Source organism: Macrobrachium nipponense, chromosome 1 (genome assembly GCF_015104395.2).
Source record: "Macrobrachium nipponense isolate FS-2020 chromosome 1, ASM1510439v2, whole genome shotgun sequence".
Taxonomy (NCBI): domain Eukaryota; kingdom Metazoa; phylum Arthropoda; class Malacostraca; order Decapoda; family Palaemonidae; genus Macrobrachium; species Macrobrachium nipponense.
This window is the reverse complement of record NC_087200.1, coordinates 57,776,714-57,799,084: the sequence shown is the minus strand read 5'-3', so window position 1 is coordinate 57,799,084 and position 22,371 is coordinate 57,776,714. Positions and strand designations below refer to the sequence as shown.

The window sequence follows — 22,371 nt, the reverse complement described above, 5'->3', positions numbered from 1 at the left end:
CGCCACACAGCAAGACATTTATGTGATAAGAAGAAAAATGAGCGAGTCAGCCACATCGCTTTGCCTCCTGTGCCGGAATGATGGTATGTACAAATATCTTTCCTATGTTGTGCTATCAGGTGCTATTGAAAACAGCGACACCCACTCCAGTAATGCAACAAATAAAAAAGGCTAATTAGGAGCTAATTAGGAACAGCATATGGAATAATCTTGGCTTACCCAATAATGTGCTGAAGCTCTCTAACCATCCCCTCACCACAGAAGAACAAACGGTCTTAAATCTTGGTATCTAATTCGCTCTAAAACCGCTCTAAAGGGAAGAAGTTACAACCATATAAAGAACATTAACCTCTGTGTAACTAACAACGTATTCTCTTTCAACAGTAATTTTTACAAACAAAAATTTGGGTGTAGCATGGGCAGTCCCCTATCCCCCCTTCTAGCAAATCTATATGTGGAATATTTTGAAACAGAAATTTTGTCTTCTATCAAACCCAACAATATGGTCTAGCTTAGATACGTAGATGATATTTTTACTTACTGGGATGATAGCTGGGGAGATTTCAATTAATTTTTCAATCAACTAAAATCGCTAGTTCCGACTATAAAATCTAAGACAGAATGGGAAAAACACAGGAAATTGCCATTCCTAGACATACCAATCATAAGAGAACAGAATAGATATGCGCTCACAGTACACAAGAAACCAACTTTCGCTGTTTCATATATTCATTTCTTAAGTTACCCCGATGTATCCGTAAAGATCATGGTCGGGTGCAACCTATTCCTCAGGGAGCTTAGAATATGTTCATATGGGTATGTAGATTAAGAATTCAACACGATACACCAAACACCAAATGCAATTGCTTTACCCATCATACATCATCCAGATGGCTATAAATAAAGGGAATACAATTATACTATAGAGGCCCCATTCACAATAGACAAATACTTCAACAATAAAATAAAAATTCTGTACGATGAAAACATCTAAAAAGCCACAGAACACCTCAGGTCTAATAATCCTTTCATTTTCCGTTTCCCAATGGATTGGGAGCTTGCTCATTAACATATACCTAAATAAAAGAAGAGAAGAAGCCGAAGTTTACAAGATACCGTGTAGTAATTGTAATGAGATTTACATGGGGAAACCAGTAGATCCGTCTCGCAAAGATTAGCAAAACACAAAAGATCAGTGCTATATGCATCAGAGAGCTCGGGGATTTTCCTACATTTTAGGGACAAAGGCCACACTATGAACTGGAGGGGGCAGAGCTAGTTTTCTAAAATAGCTGTCCGTACAAAAGGAAGACGCTGGAATCTGCTATCATCAATCAAACCAACAATATGAACCTGTCAGGAGGAAACTGGAAATCAGACGACATCGACGAAGTAATCCGTAGGCCACTCCTCAAGCAGGTGTCCAAGAACATTCGACCACTGGACGAGTCGCCAGACGGGAGTTGATGAGGCCAAAAATCACCAGGGAATAATTTAATTTCCATACTTCCTGGGTCACACTTACTGCCACACCTAGATATGTTTTGTATATATACTCTTGTAAGACATCCTATGTCCATACTTTACCAGTGATCAGGAGTACAGAAGGAAGTGCTCGAAATATGTGGTTGCAACATTAAAAATAGTGTTTTATGTGCCTTTTATCTTCATATTATACTGCAAAGTTGCAGCCACCAAGGAAAATTGAAACACTGGAAATGCTAAGTACTTTCATCTTATTACCAACAGCAACTAAAGATATACAAAAGGAAGGTCCTATACAAATGGTGGGTACAAGACATAAGGGAGTACAAAGAGGTTGGGAGGTCACTGAACAGTCAACAGATTAAAATCAAAATCTACATATTGGTAATTTTCTTTATTCTATCTTTCAATTCCATCTGGAACATATATTTTATGACCACGTCAAAAGAAAATAATCCTTGACTTACATTAAAATTATTCACCCAGGTTAACTAAATCAAAAGAGATTCTAACAAGTTCCTTGAAATAGTTTCGTTACAATGTGACAATATTTGGCTTTGTGTCCAAATTACTTGCCTTTTCATATAAAAAACTTTAAGTGAAACTTTTTTTTTTGGCATATTTTCTATTCTAAATGTGGTCATGATATAAAAAAAAAAAAAAAAAAAAAAAAAAAAAAAAAAAAACTTGGAAGTCGAATTTCTAACTGGTTCGCTTTGAAAAATTTCATTAATACAGTAGTACCTCGAGATACGAAATTAATCCGTTCCGAGGCACCCTTCGTATCATGAGTTTTTCGTATCTTGGACCACATTTTACATGTAAAATGGCTAATCCGTTCCAAGCCCTCCAAAAACACCCCAGTAAATTTCATAATAAAGCTAAATTGACCTATAAACAATGAAATACTACAACAATTTGGACCATTCAATACGTAACTTAATAATAAAAATGCAAAACCTGTAAATAAAGTGTATATTAGTGTACAAGAAATATTATTACTGTAACGTAAAATGTGGAAGCTTACCTTTCGAGTGAGGCTATCTCCGAAAGTGGCGGCAGAGGAGGAGGAGGACGAACGGCAGATACGTACACTTGACTTTACGAAACACATAAAAAAATGTCAGAAAAACAAACTAAACTTTACAAAACACATTAACAAAACTGTAACACTTAACTTTACAAAAACTTCAAATAAAATTTATTTTGTCTTTTTTTGATTTTTACATTTTTTACTTTTTTATACTTTACGTAATTTCAATTTCTTCACCACCGAATGGATGCCAGTCCGTTTACGGAATTTTTCGAACCACCCATGAGAAGCCTTGAACTCTGGGGTTGCCGTTGATGTCCCCTCTCCGCCGTCGTCTTCGGCTTGGGCAATCAAATCGCCAAAAATAGTGCTGGCCTTCTGGCAGATTGCCGTCTCGGTTATCGTATCGCCATCGATTTCTTTGTCCTCGATCCATACAAGAAGCAGCCTTTCCATTTCATTATGCACATGGCTCCTCTTGTTGGACAAAATAGTCACGCCCTTGGAAGGTGTAGCTGCTTTGATGGCTTCTTTCTGCTTAAGGATGGTGCCTATTGTCGACGGATTTCGGCCGTATTCCTTAGCGATCACACTCAACCGCAAGCCAGCTTCATACTTTTTTATTATCTCCATAGAAAGCATTCTCTTCTTTCTGTGAACTTCAGCAACTTATTTGGGACCCATGACTAATATGTACTGTACGTAATTAAGTTATGTATGTAGTACGTATACTAATTAGGTTCTCACAACACGATAAAGTAGCACAACGAAATCACTAACGAATTTACGATACTAAATGAAATCATTGGACCGAACGAATGCTGCATGCGTAGGATAAAGCTTCGGGTGCGAAGTGGCCGAGCGAAGGTACGCCACCACGTAAGATGCATGATGGGAGGGATGCTGTCCAATAGGAGAGGATCTCATGGCTTGGCTAGCATCAGGAACCAATGGGAGAGCAGGAGGATGGTGGCGAGTCTACTAGAACTAAGATGGCGGCGCGCAGCGCTAGTTTCAAAATTGTTATCGGGCGAATCTCGGACTTTCAGAAACCTTTCGTATCTTGAAAACTTTTCGTATGTAGAGCAGTAAAATTTTTCGTGTCGGCTTTCGTATCTCGAGTTTTTCGTAAGTTGAGCCTTTCGTATCTCGAGGTAGTTGAAGAATAAGTGGTAGAAATTTGACACAAATCCCTACAATCATAAGGAAGTTATAAGCACTTACTTTATATTAATGGGGTTTTTGGTGTCGATGCGCCCCTTAAGAGAATTATCTGAAAAATGCTTAACTTTTTTTAAAAGGAGCTAAGCAAAATTCATCATAACAACTGAGCTGATAAGTCAAGAATTTAACAAACCTATTGTCTATAATGTATCAGACAAATCTTGCAAATTTTTCCCAAAACCTTCACTGTCTAATGAAATAACCAAACTTACAATAAAAATATTTTTACCTAGGATCAACTGAAACCAATAATTTTGACCATAAGAGGTTTGTGATATTTACTTAAAAATTCACCTTCAGAGGATGAATAGAATTAAACAAAATTAAGATCCAAGTGACCAAAACTTCTTTTATCAAAAGGTAAATCATTATCACCACTACACAGGGTTATAATAGCTAGTAATTTCTCAATGACTGGAGTCCCTTATCAGTGATACCGTATCTAATCAGTCAACCCAACGACTCAGTCTCCTACAACATACTTGAATACTAAGACTTACAAAGTGTGGTAAAACGACAAGACGAGTATAATGGTTTAAAGTTGATCTAAACTTTAATGGTTTAAAGTTTATCTAAACTTAACACATTTGAAAAATTTATTTCTGTGAAAACTTCTAGAAAAACAACTGGATATAGAAGGCTTCTATTATAAAACACAATCTATAACTAAGTTTACTGATAACCAGCAATGTTCTTTATGCAGATAATTCTATATATGGTTATTCCTGCTTCTTGCTACAGTAAACATGTTTTTGTGAAGCTTGCTGATGGAGGAACAAGTCGACCAATAAGAATTATGCCTTTAGAACATAACCATGATGGAAATCAAAAAGATGAAGCTGAAACCAAACTACCATATGCAGATGCTTTGTTTGCAGGCCAGCAAGAGGAAAATGGAAATGAAAGTGACACACAGGATTATGCCGTCATACCCCAGTCTGATATGAGTGAAAATGGACTAAGCAGTTCTCATAATGATGGTCAAATAATTACTCCTGATAAAATCCTTGACAGTGACTTAACATCGATGGATGATGCTCAAGGCCTAACACCTCAAACAGAAATGATTCCAACCAAGACATACACAAAATTACCTAGCATAACAAAATCATTAACATCAACACTATCTACAATGTCATCTACAGTGTCCCAATCCTCCTCAGAAACTACTCACAGATCCAAACCAATATTACCATGCCATACAGACTGCCTGGATGCACTTAAAGCTATGAGATTATATGCAAAACCAAATGAATACCTTAGCCAGGGATCTAACCTAACACTTACATGTGAGCTACCACTGAATTCGTCGTACATTCTTGAGGACCTATACTGGCTTTACCACCCAGAAAACAGCCCTACTCATCAATGTTCTTTGACAAAATCAGAATTTTTGCACTCATGTCAAGGATTCCACATCATTACTGACACAGATGACAGAAACAGTTCATTCATACAGGACTCTATAACAGTAACCAATGTGCTTGTAAACCATTCAGGCCAGTACATGTGTCAGGTAAGTTCTGTTTGAAATTCAGGTTAGAAAAATAGTGCTCATTCAAATTACAAAACTTATTTTATTTAGACTTAATCCCAGTTTAAAGGAAAAATCAAGTATGTCCTGCATAAATAAGGGCATACAAGAGAAAAGGTAAGTTAAGAAGTAGGTGACACTTCCTTGTCGCCCTGTGCAGTATCCAATTTCAACTAAATTTTATTTTTCATCTATGTTGCCTATAATTTCATCTACGTATCTACAATTGATACATTTTCATATGTACAAGTATTTATAGACTTTAAAGGATGAAAATGGAAATATCAACAAAAGAGATGGATTGATAAAAATTGCTGAGGATTTCTATACAATGCTGTACAATGGTGATATAGGAAATAACTTTGTCAATAGAAATAATGAAACACCTGAGCCGGTGACATAATTAACAATAGGAAAGGTAAAGAAAGCATTAAAAGGCATGAAAAGAAACAAAGTAGCAGGAGCAGACGCCCTAACGATTGATTTAATAATAGATAGAGATTTCATAATAGTAAAACTCGCTGAACTTTACACAAAATGCTTGCAAGAATGCTCTATCCCTACAGCTTGGAAAAACTTTATCGTTTTATTAATTCAAAAAAAGGGAGACACAAAAGACCTGAAAAATTACCACCCAATAAGTTTACTCTCAGTAATATATAAAATCTTTACAAAGATCATATTAGGCCGAATAGAAAGACAGCTAGAATTTAATCAACTAAGAGAGCAGGCAGGTTTTAGAAGAGGGTATTCAACAACTGACCATTTCCATGTAATTAACCAGCTAAAGGAAAAATCAACAGAGTATGACCAACCACTATGAGAAAGCTTTTGATTCTGTCAAAACTTCAGCAGTAATGAAAGCTCTTCAAAAGCAAGGTATAGATGAGTCTTCTGTTAAAACACTTGAAGATATCTATGTGGGTATTACAGCAATCCTAAAACTACATAAAGACAGTGAGAAATTTCTGATTGAGAAAGGAGTTAGACAGAGACCTATATTATTCACAGCATGCCTAGAAGGAGTTTTAAAGAATATAGATTGGGAAAATGTAGGAATTAACATTAATGGGGAATACCTAAACAACTTAGAATTTGCAGTTGACACAGTTCTACTCAGTGAATCAGGGGAGGAATTACAAAAGATGATAGAAGATAAAAAAAAGCAGAAATGTAAGATTGAAAATGAATATCAGTAAAACTAAGATAATGTTCAATGAAAATGCACAGAGACAACAAATAAGAGTTACGGACGAACCTTTAGAGATTGTTAATGAATATATCGTATATACTCGCGCATCATACAAATTTTGAAGACCTAAATTTGGAGCTAAGTCTTGGAGCTAAGTCTAAGATGGTTGTATCATACACAAGATATGAGATTAGAGTATGTAAAAATCACATATTAGTATCGTATGATAAAATACAGATAATGAATATGCACTTTTCCATATTATTGGATGCAGTGAAGTAAACTTCACTACATCCAATAATATTATATATATTTTCTTATAACTATTTGTTTGTATTATGAAAAAAAATACAAACATAGCAATCAATGTTTTGGTTTGGAATTCAGCTTAGGGCAACTGTGAGATAAGTTTGTTTTGCTGTATTGAACTCAAATCAAGAGCGACTTTCTTGTTTCTAGTCAATGCAAATGAATCCCAAGATACTCTATTTCTATGGGACTAGGTTATTCTACATTATACTATGTGTTTTCAAGTCAAAATATCACTTAAATACGTATAGTTTGTGAACAAAATTTTATTTTTTTCGTTAGTAGATGGTGCTGAGGGCATGTTAATTGCATACACAAAAATCAACAGATTCCATTCGATATTTTCACTTTATCTCATCAGAATACTACGAGCTTTACGTAATCATCTTTAATTGGAGTGAAAACAGTGAAATGTGTCCTTTCATTCCCAATAGTTTTGATTAAAACACATTTCTCTCAAATTTTGTTAACATTCGAGTTTGATGGTACTATACTGAAGTTTGAGAGAGTTTCATCCACGTTGCCAATGCACGATAATAGTCGTTAGCAGATCAACATTCTTTCCTCAGTTTCAGCAAAAACTTGCAGCTTAACTATAGTAGTATATACCCTTGCTGATCTTTTCTCCAAAGCGAGTAAGGATATAGTAATGTAAAAATATATCAGCCCTATTCTCCTTAAAGTCGTTTAAAACATAACTACGGTAATTTTTTTACCATCATATGATCATTGAAATGCAAGCAAAAAGGCTGTTGTTATCGGATTTGGTTGCTCATAGCAAATCAGCTGTTTCTGGCTATATGCATTTACACAACAAGTATATCATTACTAATGATACTTTTGGCATTCTCTTCTACTTTTTTAAACTGAACTAGAAGATGGGATGACTAAAGAGATGGAGGAAAAGGGGTTAGCCTAACTAAAAAATGGAATAGATAAAGAGGAGGAAGAGAGGTTAGCCTATTGTTATTTGGTCTCGTAAATTTAACTCGTGTAATACGTGAGATACATGATACAATCATTTTTTAAGGGTGAAAATTTCGAGGTCGCATGATATGCAAGATCGCGTGTTACACAAGTACATATGGTATGTAATTAGGACTGACAGTGTTTCCCCCAGGACATGAGACTGAAATTAAAAGAAGGATAATCATGGGATGTAGAGCTTTTGGTAAACAAAATGAGATTATGAAAAGTAAAATGCCACTTTCTCTAAAAGAAAAGTATTTAATCAGATGGTCCTACCAGTATTAACTTATGCATCAGACACTTGGAGCCTTACTAAAGCCTTAGAACATAAGGTAGTTACAACTCATGGAGCTATGGAAATAATGATGGGAATAACACTAAAAGACAGAAAAAGAGCAACATGGATATGAGAGTAAACTAAAGTAGAGGATATTCTAACAAGTAAGAAAAAGAAATGGGCGTGGGTAGGACATATAATGAGAATGTCAGATAATAGATGGATGAAAAGAATAACAGAATGGATCCCTAGAGACTGTAAACGAAGCAGGAGAAGGAAGAGAAGATGGATTGACGAGCTAAGAAAATTTGCAGGCATAGAATGGCATAGGAAGACCATAAACAGAAAGGGGCCACTCTTGGGGGTATCCACATCTCGTGGTAAAGGATCCTCAAGTCCTTCAAACGTGCAGTCGTCCCAATCTACCCTCCCCTCAGGGGGAACGCCTCACCAGACCCCGAGGTCCATCCCTCACTACCCCACCATATGCCCTGGTTGGTCCAAGGACAGAGAATAAGCTTGAGAAGCAGGACTCCTCTGTGAGTGAAGCTTCAATGGAGTCCTCTCTGTTTCAGTCACACCTCCCAGTAATACCCTGGGAGGTTGAGGGAACAGGTGAGGGAGGCCCGGCGCTTTCACCTGTCCTATCTGCAAGGCAGTCAGGAGAGGTAAGCTGTATGTGATCGTCACTTAGTGATGCTTGTGTCACAAGGCGCTATTCCGAGAGGAACAAAGCCTGGTGGACTGGGTACTCAGTTCACCATCGCTGAGCCTCAGGCCAGGCTTGAGCCTAGCCCTCAACTCAGCTGAGTCGACCCTCTCACATGTTCGCAATTGGGGACTGGGAGGAGTTGAGCAAAAAAGGCTGCCGTCGATAGCATTCGTTCCTCTCGTGACATGTCCGACTCCTTCGGGGCCAGGGGACGTTGTCCTCGCATCTATGGGTGCTCGGTTAGACGCCTAGGCAATGGTTCAGGCCTCTGTCTGAGTACCGGTAGAAGTACTGGCAGCAAGAGTAGAAGCATCTGAGTGTCTCTTCCCTTTCTCTTGACCTGTGCCCTCATTGGTACGGAGAGAGGAACCTCCATTAGCAAACTGGGATATCTGAGCCACCGCAGAGGCTCGTATATTCAAGGCATCTCGATCAGACCAAGGCCCTGACAGCACTATCCTTAGAAGCATGCTTCTTCGAACTAGTTGAAGGACCAATTACCGAGGTATCCACTCCCTTGGCTCCCAGTTCTGATGACCTACCTTAGGCCAGCAGACCATTACCTCCACCCACAGGTGAGAAAGAGCCAACAAGAGAACCCTCTGTTTCCTCCAAAGAGGAAAGCAGATCCCTAGAAAACTCATGTCCAGACTTCTTAGGAGGAGGAGAGGCAACATCTTCTTAGGAAGAGAGGCCTTGGAAGGAGGAGGTGACAAGGAAGCAAGACGACAATGACGACACTCTACAAGACCACTTCAACTTCTTCAAGATTACAGCGAAGTTCTTCATCCAGGAGGGAGGTTGTGAATCAGGAACCGCGCCTGGATAATGGGGGCCGGAGCAACCACAAGGCTAGGTAGGCAGCTGACACAGTGATGATGGTCGGGGACGTCAAAAAAGCCAGGGAGTTGTATTAGTCGAATGGTGGCAGTACAGCAGATGAGGGACCTTAGCAAACATAGCAGTGGTGACAGAGGAAGTGGGTCTCCACTACATGTAGTCATGGGGGTAGCCAGGTGTGGCAGCAAGACCTGCATCGATGGGATTCCAATTAAGCCAAGAGGACACCACACCACCACAAGATCCGACAGCTGCTCCACTATCATACCTGAGGATAGTATTCAGATTTGGGGACGGGGACCCTTTTGTTGCACAAAGAGAAATTCAACTACCTTGGAGCAACCTAAGGAACCCCCACCTCCCCTCCTTCATCATTCGACAAATTGGACGAAGAGGAGGCCTCTTCCATAGAAGTGACCATAGAATTACTGGGAGACAGAAACGAGGATGAAGGGTCTGGCACCGAGGGAATCGTCCGAGCCATGTAACCCTCCAAGAGCATCTTGGTGCCCTTCCTCCAGTAACGTTTCTCCCCGGAAACTTTACCCATGGCACAGGACACCAGTAAACACACTCATTGCAAGTTAACTCAGGATTCCAATCCTTCCTTCTACAAGATGTACAGGGAGTATGAAGATCGACATCCACACTTGAGCTCCAATTGTTGCACTTCTTACCACCCACCCCCTGGAACACGCGTTTGGGAAGGGAGAGCTTAGAAGTCAGCTTAACATAATTATGGGTTTGCATGTTGTAATAGAGTCACAATCAACAGCAAACATTCACAGGCTATTGATGCACACACTGAAAATATGGAAAGATCTCACCGTGGAAAAACAAGGAAAATACTAGCAACAGTCAAGCAGAGAGCAATGTGATACATATCCGAAGCCGACAACAGCCAAAAGTAAAGTGGCCCGCGAATACCCAGGTGGTAGGGGCTATCCTGACCGGGTAGTAGTTCAACTATCGAAGTACCTTACAATAAAAGTCTAGTGGCTGTTTCCAGCTTTGCTGAAGGTAATTCCTAGTGTAAAGGACCAGTGGTTTGTATACTGTGTAGGAACAGTAATACTGTCTCTTCATACGATTTTCACGACTATATGCACTTTTTGTGATAAAACTATTAAAATACTCAGGTGTAAGCATTTTTTAAAACTATCAAAATAGGCAGTTCTAAGCATTTTTAGAGGGAATTTAAGTATTCACGGATTTTAGCGATTCATGGTGGGTTGTGGCACAGTCCCAGACAAGACAAAACTTCCTTTCCTCCTGTTTTAGGTTACTCGTGAATGTGGCAACATCACACTCGAAATTGGTAAACTACCTCGGCGATAGTTAAACTATTCACTTTGAATGAATGATAGGGGTTTGTTTAAGACTCTTTACTTAAATCTATGATGTTTTTCACTGTAATCTACTATTTTCCCCCACATACATCAATATTGTTTGGCTGTTAAGAAAGCGTTTAATGGCTATGCATGAACTTTTATAATATACTATTGTATAATAAGTCATATCTTTATGCGAAAGATAAAGGGTTAGAACTTCCATTGTTGTTTTTAAAGGTAAGACACTCTCTCTCTCTCTCTCTCTCTCTCTCTCTCTCTCTCTCTCTCTCTCGCTCTCTCTCTCTCGGTCTCTCTCTCTCTCTCTCTCTCTCTCTCTCTCTCTCTCTCTCTCACATATTTTTCTGCTACTTTTTGACATGTATTTTCAATTTTTTTATTCCAAATCCCTTTTCAATTATTTTCCCCTATGGAAAGCTTGTGATATATATTTTACTGTTGATTGGTGCGGCTAAAATTCAATATATAAGTCCTCATTAAAAAATGACAGAATTCAGATAAAAGCTACACTAATTAATGTCTGTTTGGCAATGGCAAGCAAACACCAATACGATGCTAATGCCCTGTGTGAGCAATTTTTTGGTCTGCATAGAGCAGGATCTAACGTTGGGGGGAGATTTCTAGGCAGACAGGTGTGTCGAAAACAACTGTTTGTCTGTAACTGCAGCGATTCGATGAATCTGGCACGTTGACAGATCTTCCAAGGTCTGGACATCCGAGACGTCCTACTACAGTAACTTTTCTTACATGCTATCAATTACCTCGGCAATTAGAACTTTATTGCCACTTTCATTAATTTATTACTGCTTCATACATTTTGGGTCATGAATATAGTGGAATTACAAGGATTCCCTTGAAAAGTTATTGTTTAGGATCAAGTTGGCCATTGCTTTAATAAATCTGTTATTGTGTGCGGCAGTATGACAATTTAACTCCTGTGTTTGAATATAAACAAAGAAAGAAAGTTAAACCGTATTGGTGAAAACAATAAAATAAGAGGACTGACATGTGATTTATTAACATTCATTTTTGCAATTCAAACAGAGTCAGAGACATACCTTTTCTTAATTCAAAGTCAATATTTTAACTATCCCCAAAGGAGTTTCCCAATTCTCAGTCGAATGGAAAGAGTACAATACTGCCATATTCACGAGTAACCCAGGTCAGGGGGGAAAGGGAGTTTGGTCTGGGACTGTACCTATCCCCCCACAATTTGGGGGGTTTAAAGTATAAAAGGCCCATTAAATTCTTATTTAAAGCTAAGGACTATAATTTGGTAGACTCACTCCTACCCTTATATGTTCCATAGAGAAATCAGGGAATCAGAGTCTGCAAATTATGAGTACACACATCCAAAGTTTTACTGTACATGCTTTTCATAATCCTATGGGTGACAAGATACCACCGAGGGGTCAAGTATGGGTGCCCTCTCACCCTCTTGAAATATGTGACTGAAAAACCCAAAATTTCCATGTAGATTATGGTATGTGTCAAATCTGGTTGAGCTAAAATACAATACAATAACAGCTGACAAAATTTTCTTTTCTTATCTTTTCAGGTGAAGCTTACATGCTGTCATAAGTCTCAAGAGCATGTTATGAATAAGGAGAAAATACTTCCCATCACAGTTCAAATATGGCAGTTGGATTACACCACTGATCTAGTAATTGCTGGCTCTATAACAGCCTCTTTAGCAATTGTTGTAATTGTTGGAAGCTATTACATATCTCGTAGACAAAGGACCCAATATATTTTCATAACAAAAGATATCCATGAAATCAAGGCAAGTGCAGTTCTCCACATACCACTGGTTGATGATGACAACGACAGTTTTGACAGTAACTTTGATACTCATGAGTAGAAATGTTTAAATATGTCTCATGTATAGTGCCCAAATATAAATTTATCTCATAACAAAATCATGCAGTAAAGCACAGCTAACTCAAAAATTAATTCCAAATACTGATATTATTTATGGTAAATTCTTCCAGTATGTATACTGAAGAAGGAAAAATCTTTGTTAGCATATTGTTTAGCTAAACCTCAAGCTAATTTATTCCCTTGATTCATAGTCAACATACTTCCAAAGCTTTACAGAAACTGCACTAATTATGTCATAATGTCAATACATAATATCAGTTTAAAATTTTGCTACTGTAAATATGACGCCAAATAATATTTTTGGATAAAGGAACTTTTCCGCTATACTTTATGAACAGTAATTCATATAAAGAACAGCCTAGAATACTAGCTACTTCATTTTGTTTAAACTAACAATTTAGTACTGTTATCAGGGAATTATTTTTAAATTAATACCTTGCACATGAAGGTTAGTAATGCATGGTGCGCTATTGAAAATCATCAAAACATTTTCACTTAAGGTGTACTAAACAGTATTATCAGCATGTTTATGGGAAATTTTATACCACTTTTATATTTATTGCTCTTTTAAACATCAACAATAAATAAATTATTAAAAATCGAGAACATGAATTTATCTAAACCTTCGCCACAATTTTCAAAGTTTTGACTGTTCTTTCAAAAACCAATTCAGCTTTCCAGCCAAGCTACCTTAAACCAGATATACTTTCAAGCTTTGAGAAGAAAGTATAGTAACCTGCAATAAAAGAGCAAAGACCCTGAAGGATTGGGTCAAAATCTGACTAAGGTAAAAAAATAAAAATATCTTACTCCCCCTACCTTATCAATATCACAATTTTTTAAAGTACATTGTATTTTTCCTAACTATACAAACCTGAGGTCCTTTACATAAGGAATTACTTTCAGCATAGGCTGGAATTCGGTCGTAGAAGAATAACAACAGGGTAGTTAGGCACAAAGTGCTTGTCCAATATTCGGGAGTCCTGCCCGACTGGACGAAAACATTCCACTTTGCTTTAGGCCCAGGAACAGATTGAGGGGTGGCATGAGGAAGGCCTATATATAAAGGACCTCAGGTGTGTATATCCAGGAAAAAATACAATTTACTTTCAAAAATTGTGATTTGTTCCTACACGTAATACAAACCCTCAGTCCTTTACATAAGGAGGACTCAACTGATTGGTGGGAGAAACCTGATAGTCATGTGAACAGACTGGTGTTCGCCCAACCAAGGTTCCCATCCTGGTCATAAGAGCAAGGGGGGGAACCTGGCCTCTGTCCAATTGATTGGAGTATGAGAACTGCAAGACCAATGGCCAGACCTCTGGATCAATTCATAAGAGGGAGGCAAGCGTAGCCTCTTACGAATAGCAAACAAGAACTTATAGTCGGAAGCAAGATGACAAATATTATGCAAGTATTGGGTTTGTCTCATGCTAATGTCCTTTTCTACCCTTGTTAGGGAAGGGACGGATATATGCTTCTATACTCTAAGAATAGAATGGAGCTCAGTAATATAGCTCGGGGATGCCGAGTTCTCTTCAGATAGTGCTGTACCACTCTAACAGGAAAAAGTAGCATCTCGCCTGGGTCATTACCACAAAAGTCCTCTAGGGAGGGGATCATAAAGGACTCAAATCTGTCGTCAGGGACTGAAAGATTCAGAGTTGTCACTACGAAATCCAGGACAAAATCGAGCGTGAGGTGTCCCCATCCCCTCGAGTGTTTGACATTATAAAAGACCATGAAGCTCCCTCTTCACCGATGCCAGGGCCAACAAAAAAGACAGTCTTGAGGGTCTGACCCCTGTCTGACGACTCTCGGAGAGGCTCGTAAGGTTCACGAGTCAAGCTCCTTTAGATGAGTCACATCCCACTCAGGAGGCCTGAGTTCCCTGGGTGGGCAAGACCTCTCGAAGCTCCTCATAAGAAGAGATATCTCCATAAGAAGAGGAAATATCCACTCCATGCAGTTTCAGGACCAGGGACAAGGCTGACCTATAGCCCTTAACTGCAGAGACAGAGAAGAGCTTCTCTTGGCGAAGAAAGACTAGGAAATCCGCAATCCGTTGAAGAGTGGCTCTGAGTGGAGAGAGACCCCGTCCACAACACCAACCACAGAAGACGGACCACTTTCACTGGTACACTGCAGCAGAGGACTGTCTGAGGTATCCTGCCATCTCTGTTGCTATTCGGCAAAAAAATCCACTACTAGCTCGCAAGAGATGGTGGATAACTGCCAGCCATGAAGACACAGGGACTGTACTGCTGCGTGGTACTGTTCTACATGCGGCAGACACAGAATGTTGTGCCACAAGGGAATCTCTAGCGGTGCCTCATAGAGAAAAACCAACAGATCGGGATACCAAACGGTGAGAGCCACCAGAATCATTCAAAGATTGCTGGTGACCAGCAGTCTGCTGATCACCTTGCTAATCAGACAGAACAGGGGAAAGGTGTAAACTTCGTGATTGTCCCACGGATGTTGGAATGTATCCTCTGCAGCTGCCCATGGGTCCAGCACCACGGAAAAGAAAACAAAAGTTTTCTGTTGTGCTGGGTGGCAAACAGGTCTACTTACTGGACACCCCCATAGGTTGAACAGCCTTTCTGCCATGTCTGGGTGTAGAGACCATTCTGTCCCAATCACCTGATTCTGATGGCTGAGCTTGTCTGCCACTACATTTCTCTTGCCTGGAATGTATCTTGCTTACAGCTCTACAGAGTGAGCTGCAGTCCACTCGTGCACCTGCACTGTCAACTGATGCAACGGGAGGGACACTAGACCCCGCTGTTTGTTGACATATGCCACTGCCATCGTGTTGTTGCTCATCAACATCATGGAGTGTCCCATCACTTGATCCCGGAACTCTTGGAGGACTAAGAAAGCCCCCTTGAGTTCCAGGATGTTGATGTGAAGGTGCTTGTTGTGTTGATTCCACACTCCTACAGTCAGCAACTACTCCAGGTGTGCACCCCAACCCTCATTCAATGTGTCTGAGAACAGAAGCATGTCCGGAGGGGGAGTGTGCAACCCCACTCCTATTAAGAGGACCTGCTGGCTAATGCCATTTCTTAAGGACAGGACTTTGACATTCATACCACTTAATACGGTAACTTGGTACATCTCCAAACCGCATATGATTTTCGCCTCTGACCTCCAGTTTTGTGACACCAGTGCAATTTATTCAGAAAATAACCATATTTCAAATTCTATCTCCTCCCTTGATACTTAATATTAAGACCTGGAATTACTACCATATATAGACCTGATGTAGATTACCAATCAAAAGAAGTTTTTTCTAAATGTCAATTTTTTGCTAGATATGAATTTTTTTATGGTAAAAAAATAAACCCTATAAATCAAGAAAAAAAAATGTAAGGAAAAAAATTTTAAAAATGGAAAAAAAGGTTTCATTTGACTTTTCTATAATGTCTTTCTAAGTTGTACAGCGGACCCCCCTTATTCGAGTTTTCCAAATTCGTGGATTTCTCTCTAGACCATATCTAACCATTATTCATGGGAAATTCGCCTAATCGCAATAATTTTCTATGAGAAATATCCAGAAATTTGTTTTTTTTATCAATTTCATCATAAAAGCCACTTTTTGAGATAAAACTATTAAAAAAACCAGGTATAGTAATTTTTTGTGGTTTTTTCTTGAATTTTACCTACAAAAATAAGCTGCTTTCAGCGTTTTTATAGGTATTCCAACTATTTGCAGATTCTAACTATTCGCAGGGGGGTCTGGTACATATAGCCCCAAAAAATATGGGGGAGACCACTGTACTATACCACTTTCAATGCTATAACTTTAAAAATAAGGGAGAAGATAGAATTTGAAGGTCATTATGCAATAATATACCTCTCTGTAAATTAAATGACGTGTCCTTTGTCTAATAATAATAATAATAATAATAATAATAATAATAATAATAATAATAATGATAATGATGATAATAATAACAATAATAATCAATAAATAATAATAATAATAATAATAATAATAATGGTATCAGAACAGATAAGGTAATATGTGCAAATAGACCAGACGTGACGCTGATTGACAAAATCAAGAAGAAAGTATCAATCATTGATGTCACAATACCATGGGACACCAGAGTTGAAGAGAAAGAAAGGGAAACAATGGATAAGTATCAAGACCTGAAAATATAAATGAGGATATGGGATATGCCAGTGGAAATTGTACCCATAATCATAGGAACACTAGGCACGATCCCTAGGTCCCTGAAAAGGAATCTGGAAAAACTAAAGGCTGAAGTAGCTCCAGGACTCATGCAGAAGACCACCCAGTCAAATTGGAGGACTGTGATGAACCCCCTCCCCCGCCAAAAAAAAAAAAAAAAAAAAAAGTCAATCAATCAATCAATCAATCAATAATAATAATATAGGTAATTACAAAATTCATATTTTAAAGAAATACAAGAATCTATCTATTTCACTCTTTTAACTAAGGATAACTCTCTCTCTCTCTCTCTCTCTCTCTCTCTCTCTCTCTCTCTCTCACACACACACTAACCAAAGAATTTGGCAAAAACAAACAATTCAATCCTCCACAGTTAGATGGGCATTATGCGAGAATTCAGAGCCAATCAGAGACCTAAGTCTGTGATTGCCAGGCAGAGATTCGAATTAGTAATTATTCCTCAACAGAGGATAAACAATACGAAACTGAAAAGATTCTAGGAGAGCGAGCAGTACCAAGGCAGAACCGTATACCACTAGCTCGACTCGTTATACTGAGTTGCCTGTTAGTGCATTCCATGACTGAATGTGTTCAGATACACTCAAGCATCTGCATTTTAACCAAAATGGGAAGGAAGAAAACCCTTGTTTGGTGATAATGCAAACAATGTGGTGTTGCTGGGAAACAATACCACTAGTTATCTCAAAATCAAAACCGGTAACTCTTGGGAAGCCCGAAAGGCTATCCTGAGTTTCAGGTTAATTAAGAGAAGGTACTATTCGTCTCAGTCACATCCCAGAAGGATTAACTTACATACATGCGCCTACTACTCGGCCAATGCAACTGATAACAGAAGCATGTCACGAGAGATATATATTAGTACATTTGCAGGTTCCTGTAAATCGCACTCCAGCCTAATTTTTCATTTGAGGGACAAGAATAAGGACTGGAAGCAGACCTTCATTCACTAATGAAGAGAGCGAAGGTGAAGTTGTCCCGAAGGGAGACTTCTTCGGTGATAACAGGATACCGAAGATGACTAAAGCTGAACTAGTTGTTCCCAAAACAGTAGCACTGGAGAGGTGTTCAAACCTCTTGGTGCTATCCATCCTGAACAGATTTATGTATGTTTGGTAAGATCCTAAGATTGAACCAAAAACATAGTCTCTCGGGTTCGAACTTTTATTTCCTTGTTCATTCCGGTATAACCAGGAAGTAGAGGGAGAGAGGAGGATTGACTGTTCTTGCCGTTCTTCTCTGAACTTCCGATGTTCTCACTCTGTTAAACGAACCATTCATTTCCTGTAACAGTCGTTCGCGCGAATGCGAGCAAAGGTTGACTGGAGCTAAATACAGTCAAAGCTGGCAAGAACTTGCCACGTCTTGCTACGTGTAAATATGGGGAAATATACCTTTCGAAGGTGAGGTTACCCCCCAAAATAAGGGGTTGCACCCATCTGACAGAGGGGAACTCTTTGCATCTTTGTTTTGTAATGCTTGAGGAGTCTCTGTCAAATATAAAACACTTAATATTTTTCCCTATTTGGCCTTTTTTCATCTAATTTGCCTAAAATACTATGGGGGTTTCAACTATTTGCTGGGGGTCTGGTACCTATCCCCCCAAAAATATGGGGGAACACTCTACTGGAAACAGTCTGATGTCAAAAGCCCAGCAAAATAGCTGGTACATTCTCTAATGCTTTCTTCTCTAATGAAGAAAATACTTCCTGACTCAATGCCAGCCTCATCTCCAGGTTGCTTGTACGAATGAAAGGTTAAGAGCTGGTTGAAGAGGTGGTAAATTCCTGAACGCAATTCAATGACCTTCCAAAAGAACTTTACCAAGGCTTTTACAACTAAGTGTTACTACACCTGAGTGAAGTGGCACAACTGGCACCATATCAGTGGCCTTGTCTAAAACAAAACTTGGACCATCGGTGATCAAAGGGGGAGAACGTGTGCAAACGCTTACTCCTGATAGCCTAACTACAGCCTCAGGGATCCTAGCAATGGTTGCAGGCACAGCAGCAGCACTCACTATGGATCGCAAACAGTGATCTGGCTCGGACAAACCACCTGAATTTCCATGGGACAACAGCGTCAAAAACAAAATCCAGCCTACCATAATACATGAAGATTTAGACCTACCATAACTGTCATGTGATTGCAATCAAACTCAGTCCATGGAGGACCAAAAAGCAAAGGCAGGAGATAGAGGACACAGTCATCGAACATCCTGGGATGTTAGTTGTCTAGAAACCTCAGGACTACCAGGCCTGTCGGCAGAGGCGCCAAGGTAACAGGCAAAACTGCATCGGCAGAGTGGCCAAAGGAACATGGGAACACTGTTCCTGCTAATGCACTAGACACATTCGATACAAAACTCAAATTGTTACACAAAATTCAATTCTAGATTTAACTGAATCAATATCTATTTGCATAAAATATAACCTACTACCCTGAATTGATACTATTTTGGGTGTAGAAGGATCTATAATCACCATAGTTGCATTTCCATCAAATAATGATAACAGTACCTCCACAGCTCTGAATATACAATGTACTCCATCATCACTTTGCTACTACTGGAATGCCATCAGAATATATTTAAAGACCAAGCCAACCACCATGTTAAAGCAAACTAGCTCAAGACCCACAGAGAAAATCAAATGTAGAGCAGTACTGTTTTAGGATTCCAGGACCAGAAAACACCATTTACTACAAACAAGGCCTGGAGTGAGCAGTTCAAAACCAAAGTACAGTAACTGAACTCTGCAATTTTTTAATTTCATAACATCAAAGGTAGCTAGCATCAATAGCAAGTAAAAGCATGCTTTACTTCAGAGTAGTACAGTAGTCTTCTATACTTACATGTTTTGCTCTCAATAATCAGCTTTAGTCGTCTTATCTCTGTGCGGGCAGTCTGAAGTTTTCGCTCTAGAGTTTCAGCTAGCCTGTAGTCTGCTTTTTCCTTCAGTTCTCTTAGCTGATGCTGAAGCTGTTCATGTGAAAACTGAAGACTACTCATTTGATGTTCCAATTTTACTCGTTGTTCACTGTGCTCTTTTGCTTCACATTCTGCCTTTCTTAATTTTTCCCTAGAAAGTAAAGACAACGTTACATATATGATACTAAATTCACTAAATAGTCCAAATAATCAAATGTTTACCCATCAAACCTTTGAACACCATATTTTGACAAATATATAAACCTTCTGGCAAAAAAAAAAAAAAAAAAAAAAAATTATAGTACTCAATTACACATCCACTTAATTCCAATTTTCTAACTGTATCATGTGATGAAGGTAGAATTATTAGATGATAACTTCTTCTAATAATGGGGTGAATTAAATTGGAAATGACTGATTTTTTAATCAATTTGTATTTTTCATAGCTAACAACAAGCCTTCAGTTAACAACAGGATCATTTTTATCGCACAGCTAGAAACCAGTTAAAACAATCAAAGATTGTATAGCAAGGAATCTGTGAGATCTAGCAACTCCTGCGCGTATGAGGTGGGAGCCAGTCAGCGACCGAGCATCGCATTCCGCGACGTGATAGTCTTTCTTTAACTGCCATGGAGAGTAGATGATGAATAGAAACTCAGAACAAGATATATTTATAAATATGGTATTAGAGAGAGAGAGAATTCACTCACAAAAATCAATATGAAATTTTCTAATCAAAGAAAGCATAATTATCATTAGTATTTACTTTTATTGAACTTTTGAGTAACATTTTACTTTTGTTAATGGGTATGCTGCATGTTGATTTGCTGTTAAGTTAACAATACCATTGCCGTCCGTCATCCCATACTACAATGACATTTGAACCTTTGTCAAGATACTAAAATTCAAAACTCTCTCTTCAACATTTTTCAAATAGTCTGGCATTTGTAAGAGGACATTTTGCAATCATATTGCTTTGAAGAGTGCCAATTGCACCATGACCTCTTATATGATTCTCTTCCAAAAAGTTTCATGGAATTGTAAGTTGAATTGTATTCTCTAATACTAGTAGCACTGTACTAAGACTGAGGGCTATCAAGAAAGGTTAAAATTACGGCTCCCTTTATACTACAGTCTGTTTATAAACATTTCCAGAAGAATCTGAATTCCCATCTTCACTCTGATAAGAATTTACATCCATCAATATTATTACTTTTTTCAAGATACTATAACAAATAACACACTTACTTTAAAGGTTCAAAGTCTAGTAACAGTGATGTCATCTGTTCACGAACATAAGTTGAATCACGTGTCCGCTGATCATATGCCAACTGGAGTTCAACATTGCGCTGCTTCTCTCTCTCATAGTCTACAGCTATATGAAGAAATTTTCTGAAAAGTCAAAACTTTCATTCAAATCCACAAACATAATAAATTTCTTACAGTTACATTACACTCATTAGGAGAAAATTACTTTATTCTTACTTAATTCCTCATAATTTTTGAAACATAAATGTGATCATTTTTTTTTAGTAATTTACAGTCCATGACTAGAGATAGATCAGGCTAACTAAATAGTTCTGTAAGCATAAAGTATGACAACAAACTTTAATTTTCAAAAATTATATGAAACTGACCCTCACTTTATAGTTAAAATCTTAAATAAAGAAAAATTATTCTTAAAATTTAAAGCATATAGGACTGGTGACCAGTTATAATCCTCCCCTCCCCATAAATAGCTTAAAACAGTGCTCCTTTGTGAATTGGAATAAAGGACAAAAATAGTTCCCGGTGATGTTGTTATAAGAAAAAATGATATTGTTATTTTACAATAAAGTTTTGTACATACTTACCTGGCAGACATATACTTAGCTTACGTCTCTGACGTCACGACAGAATTCAAAACTCGCGGCAAACGCGACAGGTAGGTCAGGTGATCTACCTTACCCGCCGCTGGGAAGCGGGTGTAAGAACCAACGTACGCTTTTCTCCAGATTTTTTCTCTCTTATACCTGTCTCCTGAGGGGAGGCTGGGCGGGCCATCAATCGTATATGTCTGCCAGGTAAGTATGTACAAAACTTTATTGTAAAATAACAATATCATTTTTGTACATGAACTTTCCTGTCAGACATATACTTAGCTGATTGACACCCTTGGTGGAGGGTACAAGACAGAAAATAACAAAGAAAAGGTAAACAACACCTGTTGTAGGATAAAAATAACCTTGGTTCTTACCTGTTTAGGCTGAAGACTTCATAGGTACTGTCTATTAGTCTGCATAGCCATAAGAGCTACAGCGAGGGCGTGACCTACAGCTGAAAAGACTCTTTGGGTCTACTAACGGGACTTGATATCCGCTTACTTAGTAGAACCCAAGTCGGATCATGTCAATGGGGGTTCGCCCTCTTCT

The 22,371-nt window shown here is 38.5% G+C and overlaps 2 protein-coding genes across 3 annotated transcripts in view; one reads left to right on the top strand and one right to left on the bottom strand.

Annotated features, from left to right (window-relative positions):
- LOC135219326 (uncharacterized) overlaps positions 1 to 22,371 on the bottom strand; it is a 298,402-nt gene that overhangs the window by 173,455 nt on the left and 102,576 nt on the right. For both annotated transcript variants that reach the window (XM_064255991.1, XM_064255990.1), the window contains exons 4-5: positions 21,209 to 21,352; positions 19,884 to 20,110 (exon numbers count right to left, since the gene is read on the bottom strand). In XM_064255991.1, coding sequence (XP_064112061.1) covers positions 19,884 to 20,110; positions 21,209 to 21,352 — 371 coding nt within the window. The remainder of the gene's footprint in view (positions 1 to 19,883; positions 20,111 to 21,208; positions 21,353 to 22,371) is intronic.
- Positions 4,205 to 13,404, top strand: LOC135219327 (uncharacterized). The gene is made up of 2 exons (XM_064255992.1): positions 4,205 to 5,258; positions 12,483 to 13,404. Exons 1-2 carry the CDS (start codon positions 4,431 to 4,433, stop codon positions 12,783 to 12,785), a joined length of 1,131 nt encoding a protein of 376 aa, XP_064112062.1. The 5' UTR covers positions 4,205 to 4,430; the 3' UTR covers positions 12,786 to 13,404.